This window comes from Eucalyptus grandis, chromosome 4 (assembly GCF_016545825.1).
Source record: "Eucalyptus grandis isolate ANBG69807.140 chromosome 4, ASM1654582v1, whole genome shotgun sequence".
NCBI lineage: Eukaryota > Viridiplantae > Streptophyta > Magnoliopsida > Myrtales > Myrtaceae > Eucalyptus > Eucalyptus grandis.
This window is the reverse complement of record NC_052615.1, coordinates 4117738-4142648: the sequence shown is the minus strand read 5'-3', so window position 1 is coordinate 4142648 and position 24911 is coordinate 4117738. Positions and strand designations below refer to the sequence as shown.

Below are 24911 nucleotides of genomic sequence, written 5' to 3'. Positions count from 1 at the left end.
GTTGGAAAGCTTGTAAGAGTCACTGTGGGAAAGTTACTTAACACGGAATTTATTTACTTCGATAAGAAATTACCAAGCTTACTTTAATTAATGTACTAGCTAATAATCTACCGATATTTGCCACATCAAGGCTCCGTTGGGTAACATTTTTGTTTTTCACTTTTTTTGTTTTTTTTCTTGAAATGGAAAATGAATAGAAATCCCTTTGGTACTTAAATAGAAAAATAGTTAGGAAATAGATTTGGAACATAAACAAGAAGTAGAAGAAACCTACATCTTTATTCTTAGGAATAATTTTTGAAAGGGTTAATATCCTAAAAAACCCCAAATTGATACATCTGTGACAAATTTACCCCAAACTATTTTTTTGACCACAAAAAACCCTTAACTAGTATACCTTTGACAAATTTACCAAAAACTGGTATACTTGTGACAAATTTACCCTCTGTTAGTTTTTGTCAAATTTTACCGTCAAATTATTAAAATAAATAACACGTGACAGTTAACTGATATACCAATTTGGGATTTTACGCTCCATTTGTCACAGTTTACAATTTTTGTGATTTTTTTGTGGTATTAATTCAATTTAGCAAATGGTATATTTGTCACAAATTTATCAGTTTGGGGTTTTTTTGAGGTCGAATAAATTAGTTTGGGGTAAATTTGTACCAGTTTAAGATTTTTTATAATCGGTCGGAGTAAATTTGTCACGGTGTACCGGTTTGGAGTTTTTATGGTAAAAAAAATAGTTTAGGATAAAATTGTCACAGGTGTACCAGTTTGGGGGGTTTTTTTTAGGGTATTAACCATTTTTGAAACATATAATTTTTTTTTTTTTCTTCTTCTTTCTCCTCTAGCCGATTGTTGGGCCTTGGCAATGGCTAGCATCCTCGTTAGCCCTGGGCAAGACTTGACCTCACCTAGCCATTGTAAGTTTGGCTTCACTTGGCCATGGTGAGGCTCCCCCAAGGCCGTAAGGTTGCCAGCTCTCGTCTTTAGCCAGTCACCGAGACTTTGATGATTGGCTAGAGGAGGAAGAAGAAATGATGAAAAACAGAAAAGAAAAAAAAATTAAAAAAATCTCAAAAAATTATTAAAAAACTTCAAAAAATTTTATGCTAAAATAATACTGAGCATTGTACCAAATGCATTCTTATTACTTTTCTATTTTAGAAATAGAAATTTTATACCGTTACCAAATGCGTTTGAATGCTCATAAACTTGTTTAAGGAATATAAATGAAAAACAAATATTTATGAAGAAAAATTGTTTCTGAGAGTAAAAAATGTTAACTAACACATCCTAAGGTGCTGACTAATTTTAGTCACTTCCAACCTTTCATTTTTTGTTATCTTGGAAAGTGCCGACATTTTATGGGCATATAATAATATGAATAAGTTTGCTAAGCTACTGCAGTGCTAAGTGTGCACTAAATTTAATAAAATAAAATGAGCTAAAAAAACAGACCATTCCCATTGAAATATTGCTTATATATTCTGAGCAACTAGGAGAAGGTCGTGACTTCGTCACTTCAACAATTATCATGCGCCATCTGAAAATCTTATAATATCTAGAGAAAAAGTGCCTCAAGCAGACCATTTTTTCCTTATTTCATTTTTAATCAACAAAACGACAATAAATGAGATGCAAAAATAAAATAAAATAAAATAAAACAAAATAAAATAATGACGGCCGCTCCCGTCGCACGTTAAAGACGGCAGCTCCCATCGCACGTCCTTATCTTGCAGAACAGCATTTCCCATCTCCAGACAAATCAGATTCCTGTTCAAAAAAGACAAATCAGATTCGATCTCCATCTATCCCTCACTTTGACCGAAAAAATTTCAGAGCTTCGATCAAGGCCAAGTACTTCGTCTGGATCGCCGTTGAAGCTGGAATCGTCTTTGCGAAACCATCGAGAAGGGTTCCCGACGCGTCTCGAAGAACTCCCGAGATGATGGCCCCTACCGTTGCTCCTTCCATAAACGCTCCGTCGATGTTGATTTTTAAAGGTAATAGGCTTCGGTGGGATCCAATTTCGAGTCAATTGAGTCGTTCCCATGTAAAGTTTCGAACTTTGCTTGTTCTGCTTGCTGAAATTGCTGAGCAATTCTTCTGCCGAATCAATTAGGGTTTCTCGAATTTGGGGGTTAACCTTCGAAATACAAAGTCATTCTTTGCTTTCGAAATGAATCACAAAAGGGCTGCAATTTCCTCGAAAGTCAGTGAATTTCCTGGCTGTTCAATTATGTCTTGGAGCCAAGCCTCAATTCGCAAAAGGTTTTGACACGAAATTTGGATTTTCACTTCAGGATTCGACCAAATTGAGCTCGTCCATGGACAAAGCGAGAATGGATGTCCCACTGATTCTGCTTCTTGATCACAGATTGGACATGCTGGCCGAGGTAAGATTTTCCGCCGATATAGATTTTGTGTTGTGGGAAGAGCATGGGAATAGCATTTTGACATATACTCCAGAGAAAAATCCTAATTTTAGGGGTCTTCATGTTCCAAATATGGTACCATAGTTTGCGGGATGGCTGAAATGACGATGTCGCTCTCATGTCTTTATCGTGGGTTTTCTGACTCTAATAAGATTATAGGCAATTTTCACTTTGTGTAGGCACCTGATTTAGTAGCCATCCACATCAATCTATCTTGTGTAGCTCAAGAATTAAGCGGCACTGCTAGGACTTCTCTTATTATTTGTTCATCAAAATGTCTTCTGAGTGTGAACATCCCACCTTTTCTCCTCTTCTATGATTAAATCAGCAACTTTGGTTGGGCCACTGAAGTTTGCCGGACCCCCTATGGTTCCTCTTTTTAATCATCTGTCTTCCTGGATGTCGATGTCTTTTCCTGTACCCACTGACCATATGACTGATTCTGAAATATCATCTCTTCCCATCAACAAGCTCTGCTAGCCTCAAGAGGGACGAAAGCCCCTCCCTGCATGCCAAATGGATCTTGTAGGAAAGTAAATTCCTTTGAGGATTTGACCGCATAAAGATGACTGATTCTGAGAAAGCCTCCATGCTTGCTTCCGGAGTAAATCCTTGAAGCCCAATACCCCTATCTTTCCCAGTTTTGTGCACTTGCCATCTCGTCCAATGAAGACAACTTCTAGATTCACTATTTTTCCACCAAAATGCAGCAATTCTTTTCTCTGTAGACTGACATATCGATACTGGGAGTTTGAAAATTGACATTGCACATTGAGGAATAGCTTGTATCACAGCTTTGATCAACGTTTCCTTCCCTGCCTTCGAGATTAGATTTTCTTTCCATCCCTCTAATTTCATGTTTTACGCACTGGTGAATTAAAGAATATCAATGTTCTTTAAATAATTTCTTTTAAAGTACGTGTTGATGTTGACACAACCACATTCTCCTTTGAAAACATTGGGTTGGTCTCGGTAACACCAAAGGGCCAACGAAGGATCACATTCCTTCTTTAGGCGCAACCTAGCCCACACACGCGGCGAGAGAAAGATGCACTAAGCAGAGCAAACTAATGCTATGGCGAGCTCAGACGAACGAACGTCGTTAGGAAGCAACTACCAAGTGTTTCTAAGCTTTAGAGGACCTGATACTCGTGTTGGATTCACCGACGTCTTATTTCATAGCTTGAACGACACTGGAATATGTGTCTTCCGAGACGATGAAGAGGTTCGTGTTGGTGAAAGGATCGATGGATCGCTTCAGCGAGCGATCGACAACTCCAGGATCTACATACCCGTCTTCTCTCGGACCTACGCTTCGAGCCAATGGTGCCTCCGCGAGCTCGTGCAGATCCTGGCAAACACTTCCAAATCGGAAGGTAAAAAGGAGATCCTACCTATTTTCTACGATGTGCAACCCGACGATGTTAAGTTGAAAACTCCGTTGTATCATGATGCCATACTGAATTTGGAGCGCGAGAAGAAGTTGAGCACTGAGCAAGTAGATGTGTGGAGAAAGGCTCTCATGGAGGTTGATGCGATAAAGGGGTGGGAAGTGAAGAAGTACAAAGGGTAAGCTGGCTGCTTCAAGATGTTTGTTTTCCCAATTTTCCTTAACACTGGATCATAGCTGTGAAGGATTTGAGTACGATTGAGGTGGGACTTCTACTATAGTATTACTAAATGAACAAACCATATGCTACATCAGTCACAACAAGTGAAACTGCTTAGCAAGGTCACGTTGTATAGTGGGCGAACTATTATGTAATAGCTAGGTAGCTAAAATAATAATTGATTGTTGGCAGTGGGAAGAAAAAGAATGGGATAATGAAATGCCGTGCACAATCCTTTTTGATTGTTTAATCTTTCAATACATTAAACATTTCTCCTCTTGGATACACCTGGTCCAATTTCTATAGTTTTCGCTCAAACATAAATCATGAAATATCAATTTTAACAGCCTAAATATTTGTATATCTATTTTCACAAATGTTACCTATATAATTCCAAGATTGCTAATCTCATGTTGGAATCAAGTTATGTTTCGAGTTATGGAAAGACACATGCATTGCCAAATGCATTAAAAGGATGCTTTGGCGGGACGTTAATGTCCAATATGGACTCTTTAGAAGGTTACTTCTAGATTAAAGGTCCCATTTGTTGTCCGGCTAATTTGTAGCTTATCTGGTGCTTGAATAACATAATTTCTAGTCGGGTAATCGTGATTTTGCATTTTTCCCTCACTAATTTTCCCCCCATTGTGGCAGCTATGTCGATGTGATTAAATTGGTAGTTGAGGAGGTCTTGAAAAAGCTGAAGATAAAACATAGATCCGTGACTGAAAATTTAGTTGGAATTGGTGATCGAGTGGTTGCGGTAAATGAATTGTTAGACATTGATTCTGGCGGTGTGCGGCTCATTGGAATTTATGGCATGGGAGGTATCGGTAAAAACGACTCTTGCCAAGGTGGTTTTCAATCAACTCTCTTTTCATTTTGGGAAGTGTTGTTGTTTCCTTGAAAATATTCAAGCGAAGTCGTCAAGTACTAATGGCTTAATTGAGTTGCAAAAAAAATTATTATCCGAAATCAGCTATCCTGCAGGAGCAAGGAGCATTGATGAAATTGATTATGGAACACAGAGGACTGAAGAAGCACTTGACAATAAGAAAGTCCTCATTGTACTTGATGATGTTGCCAACAGCAAACAAGTGGAGGAATTAGTTGGAAGGAGTAGTTTGTACCAAGGATCTCGAATATTGATTACAACTAGAAATAAAGATGTTTTTCGAATCAGTAGACCAAAATATCAGATCTTAGAATATGAAATGGAGGTGATGAGTAGTGATCATGCGCTTGAGCTTTTTAGTAGGCATGCATTTAACAAAGACTTTCCATCATATGATTACAAGGAACTTTCAAGGGAAATCGTATCTGCCACTGGGAGACTTCCGTTGGCAATTGAAGTAATTGGTTCATTCCTCTTTGACAGAAGTCAACAAATATGGAAAGAAACGTTGGATAAGTTAAGCAAAGCACCTCACGAAGATGTTTTTGGAAAGTTGAAGATTAGTTATGATGCCTTAACTTTCGAGCAAAAACAAATTTTCCTTGATATTGCATGCTTTTTCATTGGTGAGCCTATGATGTGTGCAATTTACATGTGGAAAGATTGTGATTTTTTCCCGGATACAGGACTTGATGTCCTCGTTAGCATGTCATTGGTAAAGATTGTGAAAAATGCATTTTGGATGCACGATCAACTTAGAGATCTTGGAAGGGAAATAGTTCGTCAAGAAAATCCAATAAATCCTGGAGAGCGGAGTAGGATATGGATTGACAAGGAGGTCCTCGATGCAATAAGAACAAAGGAGGTAATATACCTTAGGAAAAAACTTTTAGTTTCTCTACTAAAATTTCTCTATATTGCTCTAGGATTTTCTTTTCTCCTTCCGCGTTTTCCCATTATAATCATTTTCCTTTGAAACGAAATACTAACTATCCCTCATTTCTTGCTCGTAACTGTAGATGAAGAAGAACGTTCAAGCATTGGATCTTTATCTAGGCGATAAACCTATGGTCGCTATTAAAAGTGAAGAGATTGGAAGATTTGAACGTCTGAGGTACCTCAAATTAAATTCGGGAACCTTCAGCGGTAACTTAGCAAATAGTCTTACCAATCTAAGCTGGATGGTTTGGAAAAATCCTCCTCACTTGTTTTTTAAGCCAGCCAATATTTGCTTAAAGAATGTGGTCATTCTTGAATATTCAAATGGTGCCTGCATAGGTAATTCGAAGCTACAGAGCTTAGTCAAGGTATGTAATGTGCTTATTTATATTTTATTTTCTTTGGAAGTAATATTTGAATGTTCATCAATTGAATATTGCATTTATTTTGACAGATGGCAGGAAAATTGAAAGTTCTTTCTCTTAAAGGGTGTCGCAACATAAACAGAATGCCGGACTTCTCCGGATGCCCAAATTTAGAGAGGCTTATAATCGAATCATGTAATAATTTGAGGAAAATTGGTGGCTCTATTGGAAAGTTGGAGTCTCTGATTGATCTGATGATTAGGTCTTGCCGTTCTCTTGAAGATTTGCCTAAAGAGATCGAGAACCTTGTGAATTTGAAACACTTCTCTATTGAAAAATGTCCACTACTGACTCAACTCCCAGATTCCGTATGGAAGTTGAAATCATTACGGGAGTTGCACTTTGACATTGGACTAAATTCATGGGCGTTACCTAGTCATATAATGCCTCCGAATCTAGAAGTGCTTCGAATTAGTAGTTGGGGTTTAAAAGGTCGACTTCCTTCGGCAATAGGAAGTTTGCCTAATTTAAGAATCCTATGCTTGACGGGCACTTGCATCAGTGAAGTTCCGGAGACAATAAATCTGCTTCCTTGCCTACAAACTCTTGAGTTGATGGGATGTGATGAGATTCAAGAACTACCGACGCTTCCTACAAGTTTGAAGAATCTAAAAGTGTCATCCAATTCGTTATGGGTGGTCCCAGACCTTTCAAATTTGACTAATTTGGTTGAGTTGTACTTATCTGATGACTCTGGTAAGAGACAAGGAGGTAAAATTTATACCAGTGACTTAGGGTGGATTAGGAAGTTATCCAAACTGAATCAGTTGACCTTGAGACTTCTCAATGTCCCTGCTCCTTCTGAGTTGACTTCCCTTTCTCAATTATTGGAATTGGATTTGTCTAATATGGACTTTCGACCACTCACACGACTTCCACCGTCTCTGCTAAATTTAGGCCTTCGTGACTTAAATTCAACCATATCACTCTCATCCAAATTAGAAAATTTGTCAAGATTAAATCTCTTTCAGTGTCGAGTGCAAGAAATTCAACTCAACGGGCTTATACTTCAAAATTTATCAAGGTTGTGTCTGTTCCGTGGTGAATCCCTCGAGAGATTCGGGCTATCAAACATGAGGAAACTCAAAAGTGTAAGTATACAGTCTTTCCCAAAGCTAGTTGAGATCCAATTTGCTGGGCTGTTTGAATCATTGGAAGAAATTTTCATCGTTTCGTGCGAGTCCTTGGGAAGGCTAGCGTACGCGGGTGAAGTAGAGTCTGCTAATGAGTTGATTATTGAGGAAGGGACCCTAATTCTTCTGTCAAGAGTAATATATAAGTTGAGACTTTTCTTGCTTGTGGGGTGCCCAAAGATACTCCAAGTACAAGTACTTGGTGTATCGGAATTGTGGCATTCATTTGACGTCATTGATTGTGATTATTTGCAAAGTGTTCGTGGTTTATCACACTTAAAGAAGCTCAAGAGTCTAGAAATCAAGCACTGCAATGAGCTACAGGTTGTTGAGGGCCTTGACGAGTTGGAGTTTTTGCGGCGGTTAGAAATTCATCACTGCCCACAATTGAAAGGGTCGATTAATGTGTCAAACACCAAATTGCCAGATGATTGCCGCATATACATCAGACACTACCAGAAAGGTTGCGGGGCTAATGAAAATTTCGTTGGGTCTGTCCACTCTTACAAGAATTATAAGGTGGGTTTGAACCTTCTCCTTTCTCTGTTTCTTCTTTTCTCCTCCCCTTATTTCTCGATGGATGGCAACGCCGGCCTGATTCTCCTCCTGTTTGCTTACTCCCATCTCTATGTCGCTTAATACGTAGTAAACATTTGGTGTGTCGATTCTACGAATATGCTATATATATACTGAAAAGATTTGAAAGGCCATCAACAAAAATGAACTCAATTTCTGAATAGATCATATACCGAAAATTGCGAAAAGTGAAAAGCAAACATGCGTTGGTCTCTATTGTTGGTGAGAAAGAGACTTGATGACTTTTTATTTTTTAGTGACTTGTTGGTATCTTATCAATACTTCTATGAATTACTGATTTATTTATAGAATGTAAATTTACAATTTTTATCTAACTTACCAATTTTTATTTTTATAATTCATTAATTTTTCAAATATATTAACGTTTATAATAAATTGTCAACCTAAATTAAAGTGAAGGGAAATGGGGTTTTTTTTTTTTCTGGGAAAATCGAGGTTCTTGACACAAAGGTCTACCTTTCTATGATATTTGTGATTTTTAAGTGAATATACAGTAAATAAATCGATGAGTTACTACAGATGTCATAAACATTAGGCGTTTCTGTAACAAAATTTATTTACATTGGCAAGTGAATTCGAATATTTTGCGGACAATATTTTGATGATAACTTTCGCTCAAGTGAAGTTATGAAATATGTGACTTATGCAAAGTGACATCAAATAATATTCATCAGTTTTAGGAGATGTACACATTAAAATTCCATGAAACTCCTTAAGAGACTTCTTGGCTTGTAGCTTTTTCTGGAAATTTATCTATTCTAACTACATCTTGGCAACAGCTTTTATTATCGTTCTCGTGGAAAATTTGCACTTTGATTTTGTATTTTCCTACAAAAAATGTGTCTTGATGGGATCAAAGATCTTTGATCTTCTTTATTTCTTAGAGAATGGATCTGACGGGTGCTAAACCATATTAATATGTGTTGCACTGCCTTCAACTTGTCTGTATATGGCGATATGATAATGTATTCTAGGTCTCGCATTTTTCTGCTAATATAATATTGTTTGCCTTATTGTATGTGGCAAGAATTTCCTATCTTAGGTACTTAATGCTGGGCATTAACATCACGGATCAAGTAGGATTTGAATCGTAATCCAATTGGTTGCTGGACACAAATTGTCTGCACTTAGAAGCACAAGAAATTAAACTTGTGTTACGCATAATCTGCATATACAAATTTGTTCCTTAATCTTAAAGTAGGCTCTGTGGAATTCAAACACCATATAATATGATATTGTTTCTCTTCTTTGAGATAGATTCTTTTTCGTACTTCAACCGCAACTTATATAATGAATCAATCTTAACTTTCATTAGTGTATCCTTTCAAGGAATCGAATATCATACTATCGTCTTTCTGATTAATTAGACTGCCTAATTTTAATGTGTTATTCCTTTGTCAAACTTTTTCTCTTGATATTTCTTTGTAATTTTTTCAGGATTCCTGCTTTGGTTGGATTTATGCGTGTTGTAGACGCCTCTTAGGTTTTGAAGACAACTAGTGTCACATGTTAGCACCCAAGAGAGTTTAGCAACTTTTGAAAGCACATGGATTGGGTTGCATCAGTGACAGATTTCTCTCTCTCTCTCTCTCTCTCTCTCTCTCTCTCTGGCGATTAAAATAGAGCAAAGTAAAATATCCTCTCTCAATCCACTACCCTTTCCCCTGCCCCAAAAAGAAAAAAGAAAAAAAGAGGCGTGAGAAAGGAGCCGCAAGCTTCTCTACTACTGCTCGACACTGGAATCCACCATCTCTGATCACAAGCATTTACCGGCACCTGCTTCTCATCGCTGACCCCTGGAGTTACGGATTCGTAGAACCGACAACAAGCAGCAGAGAGCACACATTGGAAGCTGGAAATAGCCTCTCTCTCGGATTCCTCTGGTCAATTCATTTCTTCCTCCAACGCCGGTCACCAAACAAGTACGGTCGCCATTGCCAGTTCACCGTTTTGAAGTCGGGCCGCCAATACTCCATTTCACTCTGTTTTTTTGCTGAGAAGTCTGAAGCACTCAGGGTCTATCGGAAGCTCCTTCACTGGCATTGTCACTGGCGATGATCCGTTTCTTGGCTCATCATCTCATGAGCAGGACGCAGGCTGCTCCAGGCTGGCTACGGACACAGTGCCACCGGGCGAGGACGGTACAACTGATAAATTGCTCTGATGATATCAAATATGAGATGGTGATAATTGATGATAATAATAATGATAAAAATGTTTATAATATGCCACGTTGTTATGTTATAAGGTCTCGTATTGGTCATTTATTAATGGCCTCCCTTTAGACTAATTATCGGTCATGTATTTGCCCATGGTATTGAAAAAATTGACAATACGTTAGCATCATAATTTGTGTGATCTATATGAATTTGTCCTCCTCAAATAGTAGATCGGTGATCACATCATATCGTATATCATGGGCTATGGATGGAAAAATTTACTTGACATGTATGGATATGGTTGAAAACTCTTGGTCAAACAAGTGATTCAACGAGATCAAAAAGGCATATCGCATGACATCAACATTACAATAAGCGATTTAGGTCATGCCGTCATCTTGCGTTACCAATCTACACACCCGATGAATATACAATGGTGTTATCTATTCACCACGAGACATGGATAGAATGGTCAAACATGCCTAGACTTGTCTCTAAGGTGCCTTTTTATGACATATTTCATTAATTGCCATGGACCCATCAACTCATGAATAAAAACAACGTAACCTCACACTGACGTCATAATTACCATAACCATACACTCTCACTTAATTAGAATCAGGAAGATACATGTTGGACTAAATTTGATCAGCCTCTTCTAAATCGCTATCAAATACATATTTTTTCTTTCTCATTGCACAAGAGCTCGCAAGTCACAACCAAAACCCATATCCAATGTCACACGACAACAACTGATTAACGTTTAGATTCATGCATAATGAGAGTGAGAGTGATATATGTACTAAAATAAGCAGATCCATCCTTACCAAAAAAAAAAAAAAAAAAAAAGCAGATCCGACATCGACCTTTCATTAAGCTAAAACTAATCCTCTTGACAAATCGCACCATCTAAGTCATTCTGTTTTCCTAATCTCTCTTTGAGTTTGCAACAAATGATAGCATCAGTTATGTCCATACCATTAAATTAATGGGGTGGCGTTTTCACGCTGCTGTCCTTTTCTTTTCCATTGGAAAGTTGCATGACCTTTCACCAAGATGAAAGCATCATCCTCATTTATTATTTGTTGGAAAGCTTGTAAGAGTCACTGTGGCAAAGTTACTTAACTCGGCATTTATTTACTTCAATAAGAAATTACCAAGCTTACTTTAATTAATGAACCAGCTAATAATCTACCTATATTCGCTGGTAACATTTCTGTTTTTCATTTTTTTTTTGTTCCTCAAAATAGAAAAGGAATAGAAATCCCTTTGGTACTTAAATAGAAAAATAGTTAGGGAATAGATTTGGAACATAAACAATAAATAGAAGAAACCTACATCTTTATTCTCAGGAATAATTTTGAAACGTGTAATTTTCTTTTCTTTTCTTTTTCTTTTCTTCTTCTTCCTCCTCTAGCCGGTTGTTGGGCCTTGGCAATGGCTGGCATCCTCATCAGCCCTGGGCAAGACTCGACCTCGCCTAGCCACTGTAAGTTTGGCTTCGCTTGGCCATGGTGAGGCTCCTCTAAGACCGCGAGGTTGCCAACTCTCATCTCTAGCTAGTCACCGAGACTTTGACGATTGGATAGAGAAGAAAGAAGAAAGGATGAAAAATAGAAAAGAAAAAATTTAAAAACCTCAAAATATTATTAAAAAGCTTTAAAAAATTTTATGCTAAAATAATATTGAGGACTGTACCAAATGCATTGTTATTACTTCTCTATTTTAGGAATAGAAATTTGTATAGTTACGAAATGCGTTTGAATGCTCATAAACTTGTTTAAGGAATATAAATGGAAAAAAAAATTATTTATGAAGAAAAATTGTTCCCAAGAGTAAAAATGTTAACTAACACAGCCTAAGGTGCCGACGAATTTCAGTCACTTCCAACCTTTCAGTTTTTGTTATCTTGGAGAGTGTCAACATTTTATGGGCAGTTGATATAAAAATAAAAATTTAAGATTTCAACTGACGATTACTTTAAGAGCAACATCCGTCGCAAGATAAAATACGAGGACCAAATCGATAGTGACTACACGGACAATTTTACTAATTTCACATGTAGACTTATATGTGTTTATTTGTCTTTTTTCTTTTTTGTTTCTTTTCAGGCGCATTTTTTCTAGGGCGAACCTAGCCGACCCATGATTTTCTTCCAGGCCGGGCCATACAAAGTATGGGAGCACGTGAGCCCGACCGTTAATATTCTAGGAAAATCATGAAAAAGTTTTAGTTGACTTTAAATGCTATACTTGTCTTTGGTGTTTGAAAGATTTGACTTAATAATTTTTACATTTCCTTTTCAAATCTTGCCTTGCACGCACTTGAAATTAATTTTAACGAAAAACATATGACTCCTATTAAAATATATAAGTATTGACATTTAAATTGCATATTGTTTTTGCAAATTTAACATCTATATATATATATATATATATTAAAATCTTCTAGTTAAGCAAAAGTAACGTGCTGGAAGATTGATTTAACTCCAGTAGTAAAAGAAAACAGTCAAGAGTTAAAAACTATATTAAATATGTATACTGTGATTTCTAGATGAACATTAGGGCCAATGCGTGTTCACAGGATATCCTCAGAAAAGACTTAGATCGTAAATTAGAGATTATTTGATCTTGACCACCGCTTATGAACGTAAGAGATGGCCAAGTATCAATGATCACAAATCAATCAATTAGCAATCTCATGATGGCTCGATGTGCATGGATTTTGAACGTCAACTCTAAGGCTCGTGCTTTACGTTTACAATTTGTCTTGAGTTGCTTGCACCTGTTTGAACTTGTGTGATTGCATTGTTGCATCATATGAATGCCTAGTTTAGCATTAGCTTGTTAAGATGATCCGTAGAGAACGTGGCCAAGAAGATTTGAAGACAATGGCATAACCGATGTCCAATCCGGCTTTCTATTGTACCATTTGATGCCAACATATGTCTCGGATTTTCCTTATTCTTGTTGTAAAAAACATCTGATGAGTTGCGAGTTTACTTTTCTTGCATTTAGAATAGTTTTCTATTTTCATTTTTTATTACTTGTTGAGTGTTTACTTTTCCCATAAAGTACTTTCAATTACTTGCTTGCTTATTTCATATCATGTTCTAGTTAGCTTAGAATTGCGTGAAAAAACCATTTATGCATGATTGCCTCTTTTTACTTTTATAAACTTGCATGAAAATGTAAAAAGATTGCATGACCACCTTAGGTAAGAAATCATACTCATTGTTACTAAATGGCATTAATAGAAATCTTGAGCTTCACCCAAGTCCTAGATAACATTTTTAGGTTGCCTAAAAACCTTAAAATGAATCCTATCAAGCAAGGTATAGGTTTGGGAAAACTTGCGTCCGTAATTAATAGACTAGGTATGACCGACCAACTAGACATTGCTTTGAAAGCCGTCTCTTTTGAGGAAGCGAAGTTGGACTGTTTTACGAACAAATACCCCTAAATCTACTCATTAGAGGCCCTTTCCCACCTCAAGGGGTAGGTCACGACAATGCATAACTAACAAAAGCAAAGGTTATTAAAATTATATAAATGTAGATTCGCATTTGTAAGGGAGACAATCAAAAGTTGATAAATGAGAAGAAAATTTTCATAAATTAAAATAAATTAAATAATATTGGTAACTAACTCGAATGAAAGTGGAAACCAAAACCTAGATGATAAATCAACGGAACAAGATTTATAAGTCAGTAAATTGAATATATCTTTTTATAGAAATTTATTTACCATTCTTACCATAGCCTTAGATTTACCAACTATTATATGAAATTACAACCTTCAATTTAGTGACTGATTTTTTCCGAACAAGTTACCAATTAATTTTGAGTTACCTATTTTCATTTGAGTTGCTTATTATCAATGTTTATTTTCAGTTATCATACTCGCCCACTTTTTAAATTTACATGTTCATATGCTTTCCCATTGACTTTTAGTTTTTGCTTTTTACCATTTATTTTAAATCTTTGGCTCAAGTGCTTTGACAGTTTTCGAGTTTCACATATTCACATATGGTTTTAATAGTTTGTTGATTAATATTTTAACTTCGACAAGAATTAAAAGAGTTATTTACTTTTGCTTAAAAATGTATACCAAAAACAATTTTTGGCATAATGGGGATGGCGACGGGGGCAAAGTTTGAGTTTAATGTAGGTTGCAATATTGGGAATGTGCATTTTTATTTCCAAATTCTTATAATTAGTTAAGCAAAATATATAGCAAGAGAATAAATACAAGTCTTTCAAATGTGGCAACCAAACATAGAAAAGTATCCACACCCTTTTAATTTACTTGGCGCTAAACTTAGCCTTAGAACAATCCTTGAACTGATATCCAAAGCTTTGAGGGAGTGCGTCTGACAAAGTTCAGTGGTGTCTTGCCATTAAGTTTCAGCATACAAAGCTAGGCATCAAGGGAGTAAAGAAGGACATCAAAGTTAGTGGGTCTTTCGACCGACTTTGCTTTATCTGGCCTATTGTCGGCCATTTGGCCTGAGTTTTTCTAATTGCCTTTTGATCTTAGAGGAACAAAGTATTGGGTGAGTGTTACACGTACCAAGCTTGCATCAGGACGGCCATTTAGGCGTAGTTTTTTTTTTTTTTGGTGTTTTTATATCATAATATGAATAAGTTTAACGGGTGAGTGTTACACGTACCAAGCTTGCATCAGGACGGCCATTTAGGCATAGGTCTTTTTTTTTTTTTTTTCCTTAAAGGAACAAAGTATTGGGTGAGTGTTACACGTACCAAGCTTGCATCAGGACGGCCATTTAGGCGTAGTTTATATATATATATATATATCTTAGAGGAACAAGGTATTGGGTGAGTGTTACACGTACCAAGCTTGCATCAGGACGGCCATTTAGGCATAAATTTTTTTTTTTTTTTTTTTGGTGCTTTTATATCATAATATGAATAAATTTAACGGGTGAGTGTTACACGTACCAAGCTTGCATCAGGACGGCCATTTAGGCGTTTTTTTTTTTTTTTTTTTGGTACTTTTATATCTTAATATGAATAAGTTTAACGGGTGAGTGTTACACGTACCAAGCTTGCATCAGGACGGCCATTTAGGCGTAGTTTTTTTTTTTTTTTGGGTGCTTTTATATCATAATATGAATAAGTTTAACGGGTGAGTGTTACATGTACCAAGCTTGCATCTGGACGGCCATTTAGGAGTATTTTTTTTTTTTAATTTCTTAGAGGAACAAAGTATTGGGTGAGTGTTACACGTACCAAGCTTATATCAGGACGGCCATTTAGGCGTAGTTTTTTTTTTTTTCGATGCTTTTATATCATAATATGAATAAGTTTAACGGGTGAGTGTTACACGTACCAAGCTTGCATCAGACGGCCATTTAGGCGTAGTTTTTTTTTTTTGGTGTTTTTATATCATAATATGAATAAGTTTAACGGGCGAGTGTTACACGTATCAAGCTTGCATCAGGACGGCCATTTAGGCATAGGTTTTTTTTTTTTTTTTTTTTTCTGGGTGCTTTTATCTCCAGACAAATCAGATTCAATCTCCATCTCTCTCTTTGACCGAAAATTTTTTAGAGCTTCGATCAAGGCCAAGTACTCCGTTTGGATCGCCGATGAAGCTGGAATCGTCTTTGCAAAACCGTCAAGAAGGGTTCCTGAGATGACGGCCCCTATCGTTGCTCCTTCCATAAGCGCTCTGTCGATGTTGATTTTTGAAGGTAAGAGGCTTCGGTGGGATCCAATTTGAGTCAATTGAGTCGTTCCCATGTAAAGTTTTGAACTTTGCTTGTTCCACTTGCTAAAATTGCTAAGTAATGCTTCTACCGAGTCAATTATGGTGCGTTTGGTAACATTTCTGTTCAAAAATTGTTTCGAGAACATAAATAGAAAAACTATTTCTGTTCCGGGGAATAATTTTGAACAAGAACGCGTTTGGTAATTGTACAAAATTTTGTTCCTGAAATATAAAAAAAAAATAGAAACACGTTTAGTAAACTTGTATAATTTTTTTTGTTTATTTTAATTTTTAATTTTTTTATTAATTTTTTTTTTTTTTTTCTTTTTCCTTTTTCCTTTTTCCTTTTTTCTTTTTCTCTTTGGCCAATCGTCGGCCACGGCGGTGGCCGGTGACTAGCCGGGTGACGTCGGGCGAGCTCACCGGAGGCCAGCCTGGCCCCAGCAAGCCTCGCCAGGCCATCAGCAAGGCTCGGCCTCGTTGGGCCTCGCCTAGGCCTGGCGAGATTGCCACTAGCCAGGCAAGCCTCGCCAAGCCACCGGTGAGGCTCAGCCTCGCCTAGGCAATGTGAGGCCGGCCTCACGCCCGATGGGGAGGCCGAGCCTGCCCAAGCACGGCGAGCCACGGCGAGGCTCCGGCTAACGAGCCTCGTCGTGGCTCGTCCTCTCCGGGGGCCGGCAACGCTCCGGCGAGGTCGCTGGCGCTGGTCATGGCCAAGGCCGGTGACCGGCAAAAGGAAGAAGAAGAAGAAGAAAAGAAAGAGAAAAAGAAGAAGAAAAATGAGAAAAAAAAAGTGTTTTTTGGAAGTGTTCCCGAGAACAATAAATATGTTTTTTCTACTTCTTATTTCTATTACAAATCTGTTCCTGGGAACAAAAAAATAAATTTTTTGTTCATGAGAATAAAAGTGTAAACAAACGCGTTTTTGTTCCGGGGAACAGAAACAATTTTAAACAACGCGCCCTTAGGGTTTCTCGAATTTGGGGTTAACCTTCGAAATGCAAAGTCATTCCTTGCTTTCGAAATGAACCTCAAAAGGGTTGCAATTTCTTCGAAAGTCAGTGAATTTCCTGGCTGTTTAACTAAGTCTTGGAGCCAAACCTCAATTTGCGAAAGGTTTTGATGCGAAATTTGGATTTTTACTTTAGGATCCAACCAAATTGAGTTCGTCCATGGACTAAGCAAGAATAGATGTTCCACCGATTCTACTTCTTGATCACAGATTGGGCATGCTGGCCGAGGTAAGATTTTTTGCCTATAGAGATTTTTTTTTTTTTTTTTTTTTTTGGGAAGAGCATTTTGACATATACTTCGAGAAAAATCCTAATTTAAAGGGCGGTCTTCATGTTCCAAATATGGTACCATAGTTTGTGGATGGCTGAAATGGCGATGTGCTTGCATGCTGTGTTGTGGGTTTTCTAACTCTCTAATAAGATTATAGGTGCTTTCACTGTGTAAGCACCTGATTTAGTAGCCATCCACATCAATCTATCTCGTGTAGCACAAGAATTAAGCGGCACTGCTAGGACTTCACTTATTATTTGTTCATCAAAATGTCTTGAGTGTGAACATCCTACCTTTTCTCCTCTTCTATGATTAAATCAGCAACTTTAGTTGGGTCATTGAAGTTTGCTGGACCCACTATGGTTCCTCTTTTTAACCGTTTATCTTCCCGGATGTCGATGCTTTTTCCTGTACCCACTGACCATATGACTGATTCTGAAATATTATCTCTTCCCATCAACAAGCTTTGCTAGCCTCAAGAGGGGTGAAAGCCCTTCCCTACATGCCAAATGGATCTTGTAGGAAAGTAAATTCCTTTGAGGATTTGACTGCATAGAGATGACTGATTTTGAGAAAGCCTTCATGCTTGCTTCCTGAGCATTGCTTTATTAAAAGTTGGTAAATCCTTGAAGCTCATTCCCCCTGTGTCTTTCCTAGTTTTGAGCACTTGCCATCTCATCCAATGAAGACCACTTCTAGATTCACTATTTTTCCACCAAAATGCAGCAATTCTCCTCTGTAGACTGACATATTGAGGAATAGCTTGTATCATAGCTTTGATCAACGTTTCCTTCCCCGCCTTTGAGATTAGATTTTCTTTCCATCCCTCTAATTTCATGTTCAATTCTTTACACACTGGTGAATTAAAGAATATCAATGTTCTTTAGATAATTTCTTCTAAAGTACGTGTTGATGTTGACACAACCACATTCTCCATTGAAAACATCAGGTCAGTCTCAGTACCTCCAAAGGGCCAACGAAGGATCACATTCCTTCTTCAGGCGCACCCTAGCCCACACAAACAGCGAGAGAGAGACACTAAGCAGAGCGAACTAATGCTATGGCAAGCTTAGATGAAGGAATGTCGTTAGGAAGCAAGTACCAAGTGTTTCTAAACTTTAGAGGACTTGATACTCGTGTTGGATTCACTGACGTCTTATTTCATAGCTTGACCGACACTGGAATATGCGTCTTCCGAGATGATGAAGAGGTTCGTGCCGGTGAAAGGATCGATGGATCGCTTCAACGAGCGATCGACAACTCTAGGATCTACATACCTGTCTTCTCTCGGACCTATGCTTCGAGCCAATGGTGCCTTCGCGAGCTCGTGCAGATCGTAGCAAACACTTCCAAATCGGAAGGTGAAAAAGAGATCCTACCTATTTTCTTCGATGTGGAACCCGACGATGTTAAGTTGAAAACTCCGTTGTATCATGATGCCATACTAAATTTGGAGCATGAGAAGAAGTTAAGCACTGAGCAAGTAGATGCCGGGAGAAAGGCTCTCATGGAGGTTGATGCGATAAAGGGGTGGGAAGTGAAGAAGTACAAAGGGTAAGCTGGCTGTTTCAAGATGTTTGTTTTCCCAAATTAACACTGGATCATAGATGTGAAGGATTCAAGTACGATTGAGGTGGGACTTCTACTATAGTTTTACTAAATGAACAAACCTATGCTACATTAGTCTCAAAAGGTGAAACTGCCTAGCAAGGTCACCTTATATGGTGGGCAAACTATTATGTAATAGCTAGGTAGCTAAACTAATAATTGATTGTTGGCAATGGGAAGAAAAAGAATGGGATAATGAAATGCCGTGCACAATCCTATCTGGTTGTTTAATCTTTCAATACATTAAACATTTCTCCTCTTGGATACACCCGGTCCAATTTCTATAGTTTTCGCCCGAACATAAATCACAAAATATCAATTTTAACAGCCTAAATATTTATATATTTATTTTCACAAATGTTACCTATATAATTCCAAGATTGCTAATCTCATGTTGGAATCAAGTTATGTTTCGGGTTATGGAAAGACACGTGCATTGCCAAATGCATTAAAAGTATGTTTTGGTGGGATGTTAATGTCCAATATGGATTCTTTAGAAGGTCACTTCTAGATTAAAAGTCCCATTTGTTGTCCGAATAATTTGTAGCTTATCTGGTGCTTGAATAACATAATTTCTAATCGGGTACTCGTGATTTTGCATTTTTCCCTCACTAATATTTTTCCCCCATTGTGGCAGCTATGTCGATGTGATTAAATTGGTAGTTGAGGAGGTCATGAAAAAGCTAAAGATAAAACATAGATCGGTGACTGAAAATTTAGTTGGAATTGATGATCGAGTGATGGCGGTAAATGAATTGTTGGATGTTGATTCTGGCGGTGTGCGGCTCATTGGAATTTATGGCATGGGAGGCATCGGTAAAACGACTCTTGCCAAGGTGGTTTTCAACCAACTCTTTTCATTTTGGAAAGTTTTGTTGTTTCCTTGAAAATATTCAATTGAAGTCGTCAAGTACTAATGGCTTAATTGAGTTGCAAAAAAAATTATTATCCGAAATCGGCCATCCTGAAAGAGAAAGGAGCATTGACGAAATTGATTATGGAACAAAGAGGATTGAAGAAGCACTTAACAAGAAGAAAGTTCTCATTGTACTTGATGATGTTGCCAACAACAAACAAGTGAAGACATTAGTTGGAAGGAGTACTTTGTATCCAGGATCTCGAATATTGATTACAACTAGAAATAAAGATGTTTTTCGAATCAGTAGACCAAACTATCATATCTTAGAATATGAAATGGAGGTGATGAGTAGTGATTATGCGCTTGAGCTTTTTAGTAGGCATGCATTTAACAAAGACTCTCCATCAGATGATTTCAAGGAACTTTCAAGGGAAGTTGTATCTGCCACTGGGAGACTTCCGTTGGCAATTGAAGTAATTGGTTCATTCCTCTTTGAGAGAAGGCAACAAATATGGAACGAAATATTGGATAAGTTAAGCAAAGCACCTCACGAAGATGTTTTTGGAAAGTTGAAGATCAGTTATGATGCCTTAACTTTCGAGCAACAACAAATTTTCCTCGATATTGCATGCTTTTTCATTGGTGAGCATATGATGTATGCAATTTACATGTGGAAAGATTGTGATTTTTTCCCGGATATAGGACTTGATGTCCTTGTTAGCATGTCGTTGGTAAAGATTGTGAAAAATGCATTTTGGATGCACAATCAACTCAGAGATCTTGGAAGGGAAATAGTTCGTCAAGAAAATCCAGTAAATCCTGTAGAGCGGAGTAGGATATGGATTGACAAGGAGGTCCTCGATGCAATAAGAACAAAGGAGGTAATATACCTTAGGAAAAAACTTTCAGTTTCTCTACTAAAATTCCTCTATACAGCACTAGGATTTTATTTTATTTTTCCTTCCTCGTTTTCCCATTGTAATCATTTTTCCTTTGAAATGAAATACTAACTATCCCTCATTTCTTGCTCTTAACTGCAGATGAAGAAGAACGTTCAAGCACTGGATCTTTATCTAGGCGATAAACCTAAGGTCGCTATTAAAAGTGAAGAGATTGGAAAATTTGAACATCTAAGGTACCTCAAATTAGTTTCGGGAACCTTCAGCGGTAACTTAGCGAATAGTCTTACAAATTTAAGCTGGATTGTTTGGAGAAATCCTCCACGCATGTTTTTTAAGCCAGCCAACCTTTGCTTAAAGAATGTTGTCGTTCTTGAATATTCAAACGATGCCTGCATAGGTAATTCGAAGCTACAGAGCTTAATCAAGGTATGTAATGTGCTTATTTGTATTTTATTTTCTTTGAAAGTAATTTATGAATGTTCATCAATTGAATATTGCATTTATTTTGACAGATGGCAGGAAAATTGAAAGTTCTTTCTCTTACAAGGTGTCGCAACATAAACAAAATGCCAGACTTCTCCGGATGTCCAAATTTAGAGAGGCTTATAATCGAATCATGTCATAATTTGAGGAAAATTGGTGGCTCTATTGGGAAGTTGGAGTCTCTGATTGATCTGAAGATTAGGCATTGCCATTCTCTTGAAGATTTGCCAAAAGAGATCGAGAACCTTCTGAATTTGAAACACTTCTCTGTTGAAGATTGTCCACGGACTCGATTCCCAGATTTCGTATGGAAGTTGAAATCATTACGGGAGTTGCACTTTGACGATAGACTAGATTCATGGGGTTTACCTAGTTCTGAGTTACCTAGTCCTGACATTAGACTGAATTCATGGGAGTTACCTAGTTCGATAATTCTTCAGAATCTAGAAGTGCTTCGAATCAGTCGTTTGGGTTTAATAGGTCAACTTCCTTCGGCAATAGGAAGTTTGCCTATTTTAAGAATCCTATGCTTGACGGGCACTTGCATCAGTGAAGTTCCTGAGACAATAAATCTACTTCCTTGCCTGCAAACTCTCGAGTTGATGAGATGTGATGAGATTGAAGAACTACCGACACTCCCTACAAGTTTGAACATTCTAAAAGTGTCATCCAATTCGTTACGGGTGGTCCCAGACCTTTCAAATTTGACTAATTTGGTTATGTTGTACCTATCTGATAACTCTGGTGGGAGACAAGGAGGTAAAATTTATACCAGTGACTTAGGGTGGATTGGGAGGTTATCCAAATTGAATCAGTTGAACTTGAGACTTCTCAATGTCCTTGCTCCTTGTGAGTTGGCTTCCCTTTCTCAATTAAAGGAACTGGATTTGTCTAATATGGACTTTCGACCACTCACACGACTTCCACCGTCTCTGCTAAATTTAGGCCTTCATGACATAAATTCAACCATATCACTCTCATCCAAATTAGAAAATTTGTCACAATTAATTCTCTCTCGGTGTGGAGTGCAAGAAATTCAACTCAACGGGCTTCTACTTCAAAATTTATCGGAGTTGTTTCTGAACGGTGGTGAATCTCTCAAGAGATTCGGGCTATCAAACATGAGGAAACTCAAAAGCGTAAGTATAGATTCTTGCCCAAAGCTAGTTGAGATCCAATTTGCTGGGGTGTTTGAATCATTGGAAAATATTTTTTTCGGATGGTGCGAGTCCTTGGGAAGGCTAGCGTACGCGGGTGAAGTAGAGTCTGCTAATGAGTTGACTATTGAGGAAGGGACTCTAATTCTTCTGTCAAGAGTATTATATAAGTTGAGATATTTCATCCTTCTTAGGTGCCCAAAGATACTCCAAGTACAAGTACTTGGTGCATCGGAATCGTGGCTTTCATTTGACATCGGTTTTTGTCATTATTTGCGAAGTGTTCGTGGTATATCACACTTAAAGAAGCTCAAGCGTCTATACATCGGGTACTGCGATGAGCTACAGGTTGTCGAGGGCCTTGACGAGTTGGAGCTTTTGCGGGAGTTAGTAATTCAAGACTGCCCACAATTGAAAAGGTCGATTAATGTGTCAAACACCAAATTGCCAGATAAGTGCCGCATACGCATCAGACACGGCCAGAGATATTCCGGGGCTCATAACAATTTCCGTTGCTGTGTTTTCTCTTACAAGAATTATAAGGTGGGTTTGAACCTTCTCCTTTCTCTGTTTCTTCTTTTTTCCTCCCCTTATTTCTCGATGGATGGCAGCGCCGGCCTGATTTTCCTCCTGTTTTCTTACTCCCATCTCTATATCGCTTAATACGTAGTAAACATATGGTGTGTTGATATAATTCTATATCGCTTGTCTACGAATGTGCTATATATATATATATATATATATACTGAAAATATTTGAAACTATCAACAAAAATGAACTCAATTTCTGAATAGATCATATATCGAAAATTGCGAAAAGTGAAAGCAACAATGCGTTGGTCTCTATTGTTGGTAAGAAAGAGACTTGACAACTTTTTATTTTTAAGTAACTTGTTGGTATCTTATCAATACTTCTATGAATTAATGATTTATTTATAGAATGTAAATTAACAAATTTTATCTAACTTACCAATTTTAATTTTTATAATACATTAATTTTTCAAATATATTAACGTTTACAATAAATTGTCAACCTAAATTAAAGTGAAGGGAAATGGGTTTGTTTTCGGGAAAATCGAGGTTCTTGACACAAAGGTCTACCTTTCTATGATATTTGTGATTTTTAAGTGAATATACAATAAATAAATCGATGAGTTACTACAGATGTCATAAACATTAGGTGTTTCTGTAACAAAATTTATTTGCATTGGCAAGTGAATTTGAATATTTTGCTAACAATATTTTGATGATAACTTTCGCTCAAGTGAAGTTATGAAATATGTGACTTATGCAAAGAGACATCAAATAATATTCATTAGTTTTAGGAGATGTACACATTAAAATTCCATGAAACTCCTTAAGACACTTCTTGGCTTGTAGCTTTTTTCTGGAAAATTATCTATTCTAACTACATCTTGGCGACAGCTTTTATTATCCTTCTTGTGGAAAATTTGCACTTTGATTTTGTATTTTCCTAAAAAAAAATGTGTCTTGATGGGATCAAAGATCGATCTTTGATCTTCTTTATTTCTTAGAGAGTGGGTCTGACGGGTGCTAAACCATATTAATATGTGTTGCACTGCCTTCAACTTGTCTATATATGGCGATATGATAACGTATTCTAGGTCTGGCATTTTTCTGCTAATATGATATTGTTTGCCTTATTGTATGTGGCAAGAATTTCATATCTTAGGTACTTAATGCTGGGAATTAACATCGTGGATCAAGTAGGATTTGAATCGAAACCCAATTGGTTGCTGGACACGAATTGTCTGCACTTAGAAGCATGAGAAATTAAACTTGCGTTACGCAAAATCTGCATTTACAAATTTGTTCCTTAATCTTAAAGTACGCTATGTGGAATTCAAACACCATATAATATGATATTGTTTCTCTTCTTTGAGATAGATTCTTTTTTGTACTTCAACCGCAACTTATACAATGAATCAATCTTAACTTTCATTAGTGTATCCTTTCAGGGAATCGAATATCTTTCTATTGTCTCATTGACTAACTTGACTGCCTAATTTTAATGTGTTATTCCTATGTCAAATCTTCCCTCGATGTTTCATTGTAATTTTTTCAGGGTTCCTGCTATCGTTGGGCTGATGCGTATTGTAGATGCCTGAGAGTTTTTGAGGACTACTCATGTCACACGTTAGCATGCAAGAGAGTTTAGCAACTTTTGAAGGCACATGGATTGGGTTGCATCAGTGACAGATCTCTCTCTGTCTCTCTGGTGATTCAAATAGAGTAAAGTAAACTATCCTCTCTCGATCCACAAATTCCAGGAGCTTCTCTACTTCTGGTTAACGCCAGATCCACCATCTCTGATCACAAGCATTTACCGGCACTTGCTTCTCGTCACTACCCCTGGAGTTACAGATTCACAGAACTGAGAACCAGCAGGAGAGAGCACACATTGGAAGCCGGAAAAATCCTCTCTCGGATTCCTCGGGTCGATTCATTTCTCCCTTCGACGCTGGTCACGAACAAGCATGGTCGCCATTGCCAGTTCACCGTTTTGAAGTCGCGCCGCCAATACTCTATTTCACTCCGTTTTTTGGCTGAGAAGTCTGAAGCACTCAGGGTCCGTTTGAAGCTCCTTCGATGGCGTTGTCACCGGTGACACTTCCAGGACTTCCTACTTCTAGTCCAATCACAGTTCGTGACCGGTAATCGCAC

The 24911-nt window shown here is 37.5% G+C and overlaps 2 protein-coding genes across 2 annotated transcripts; both read left to right on the top strand.

The window, feature by feature from the left end:
* The first annotated feature begins 1764 nt into the window (after positions 1-1764).
* Positions 1765-8262, top strand: LOC104440714 (disease resistance protein RPV1-like). Its single transcript, XM_039311265.1, has 7 exons — positions 1765-2012; positions 2313-2405; positions 3429-4013; positions 4709-4908; positions 5045-5814; positions 5969-6256; positions 6343-8262. Exons 3-7 carry the CDS (start codon positions 3520-3522, stop codon positions 8083-8085), a joined length of 3495 nt encoding a protein of 1164 aa, XP_039167199.1. The 5' UTR covers positions 1765-2012; positions 2313-2405; positions 3429-3519; the 3' UTR covers positions 8086-8262.
* Positions 8263-18725: 10463 nt separating this feature from the next.
* Positions 18726-24625, top strand: LOC120292951 (disease resistance protein RPV1-like). Its single transcript, XM_039311537.1, has 6 exons — positions 18726-18772; positions 19464-19662; positions 19730-20566; positions 20726-21013; positions 21100-22770; positions 24518-24625. The coding sequence occupies exons 1-6, from the start codon at positions 18726-18728 to the stop codon at positions 24623-24625; spliced, it is 3150 nt and encodes a 1049-aa protein (XP_039167471.1).
* The last annotated feature ends 286 nt before the right edge of the window (positions 24626-24911 follow it).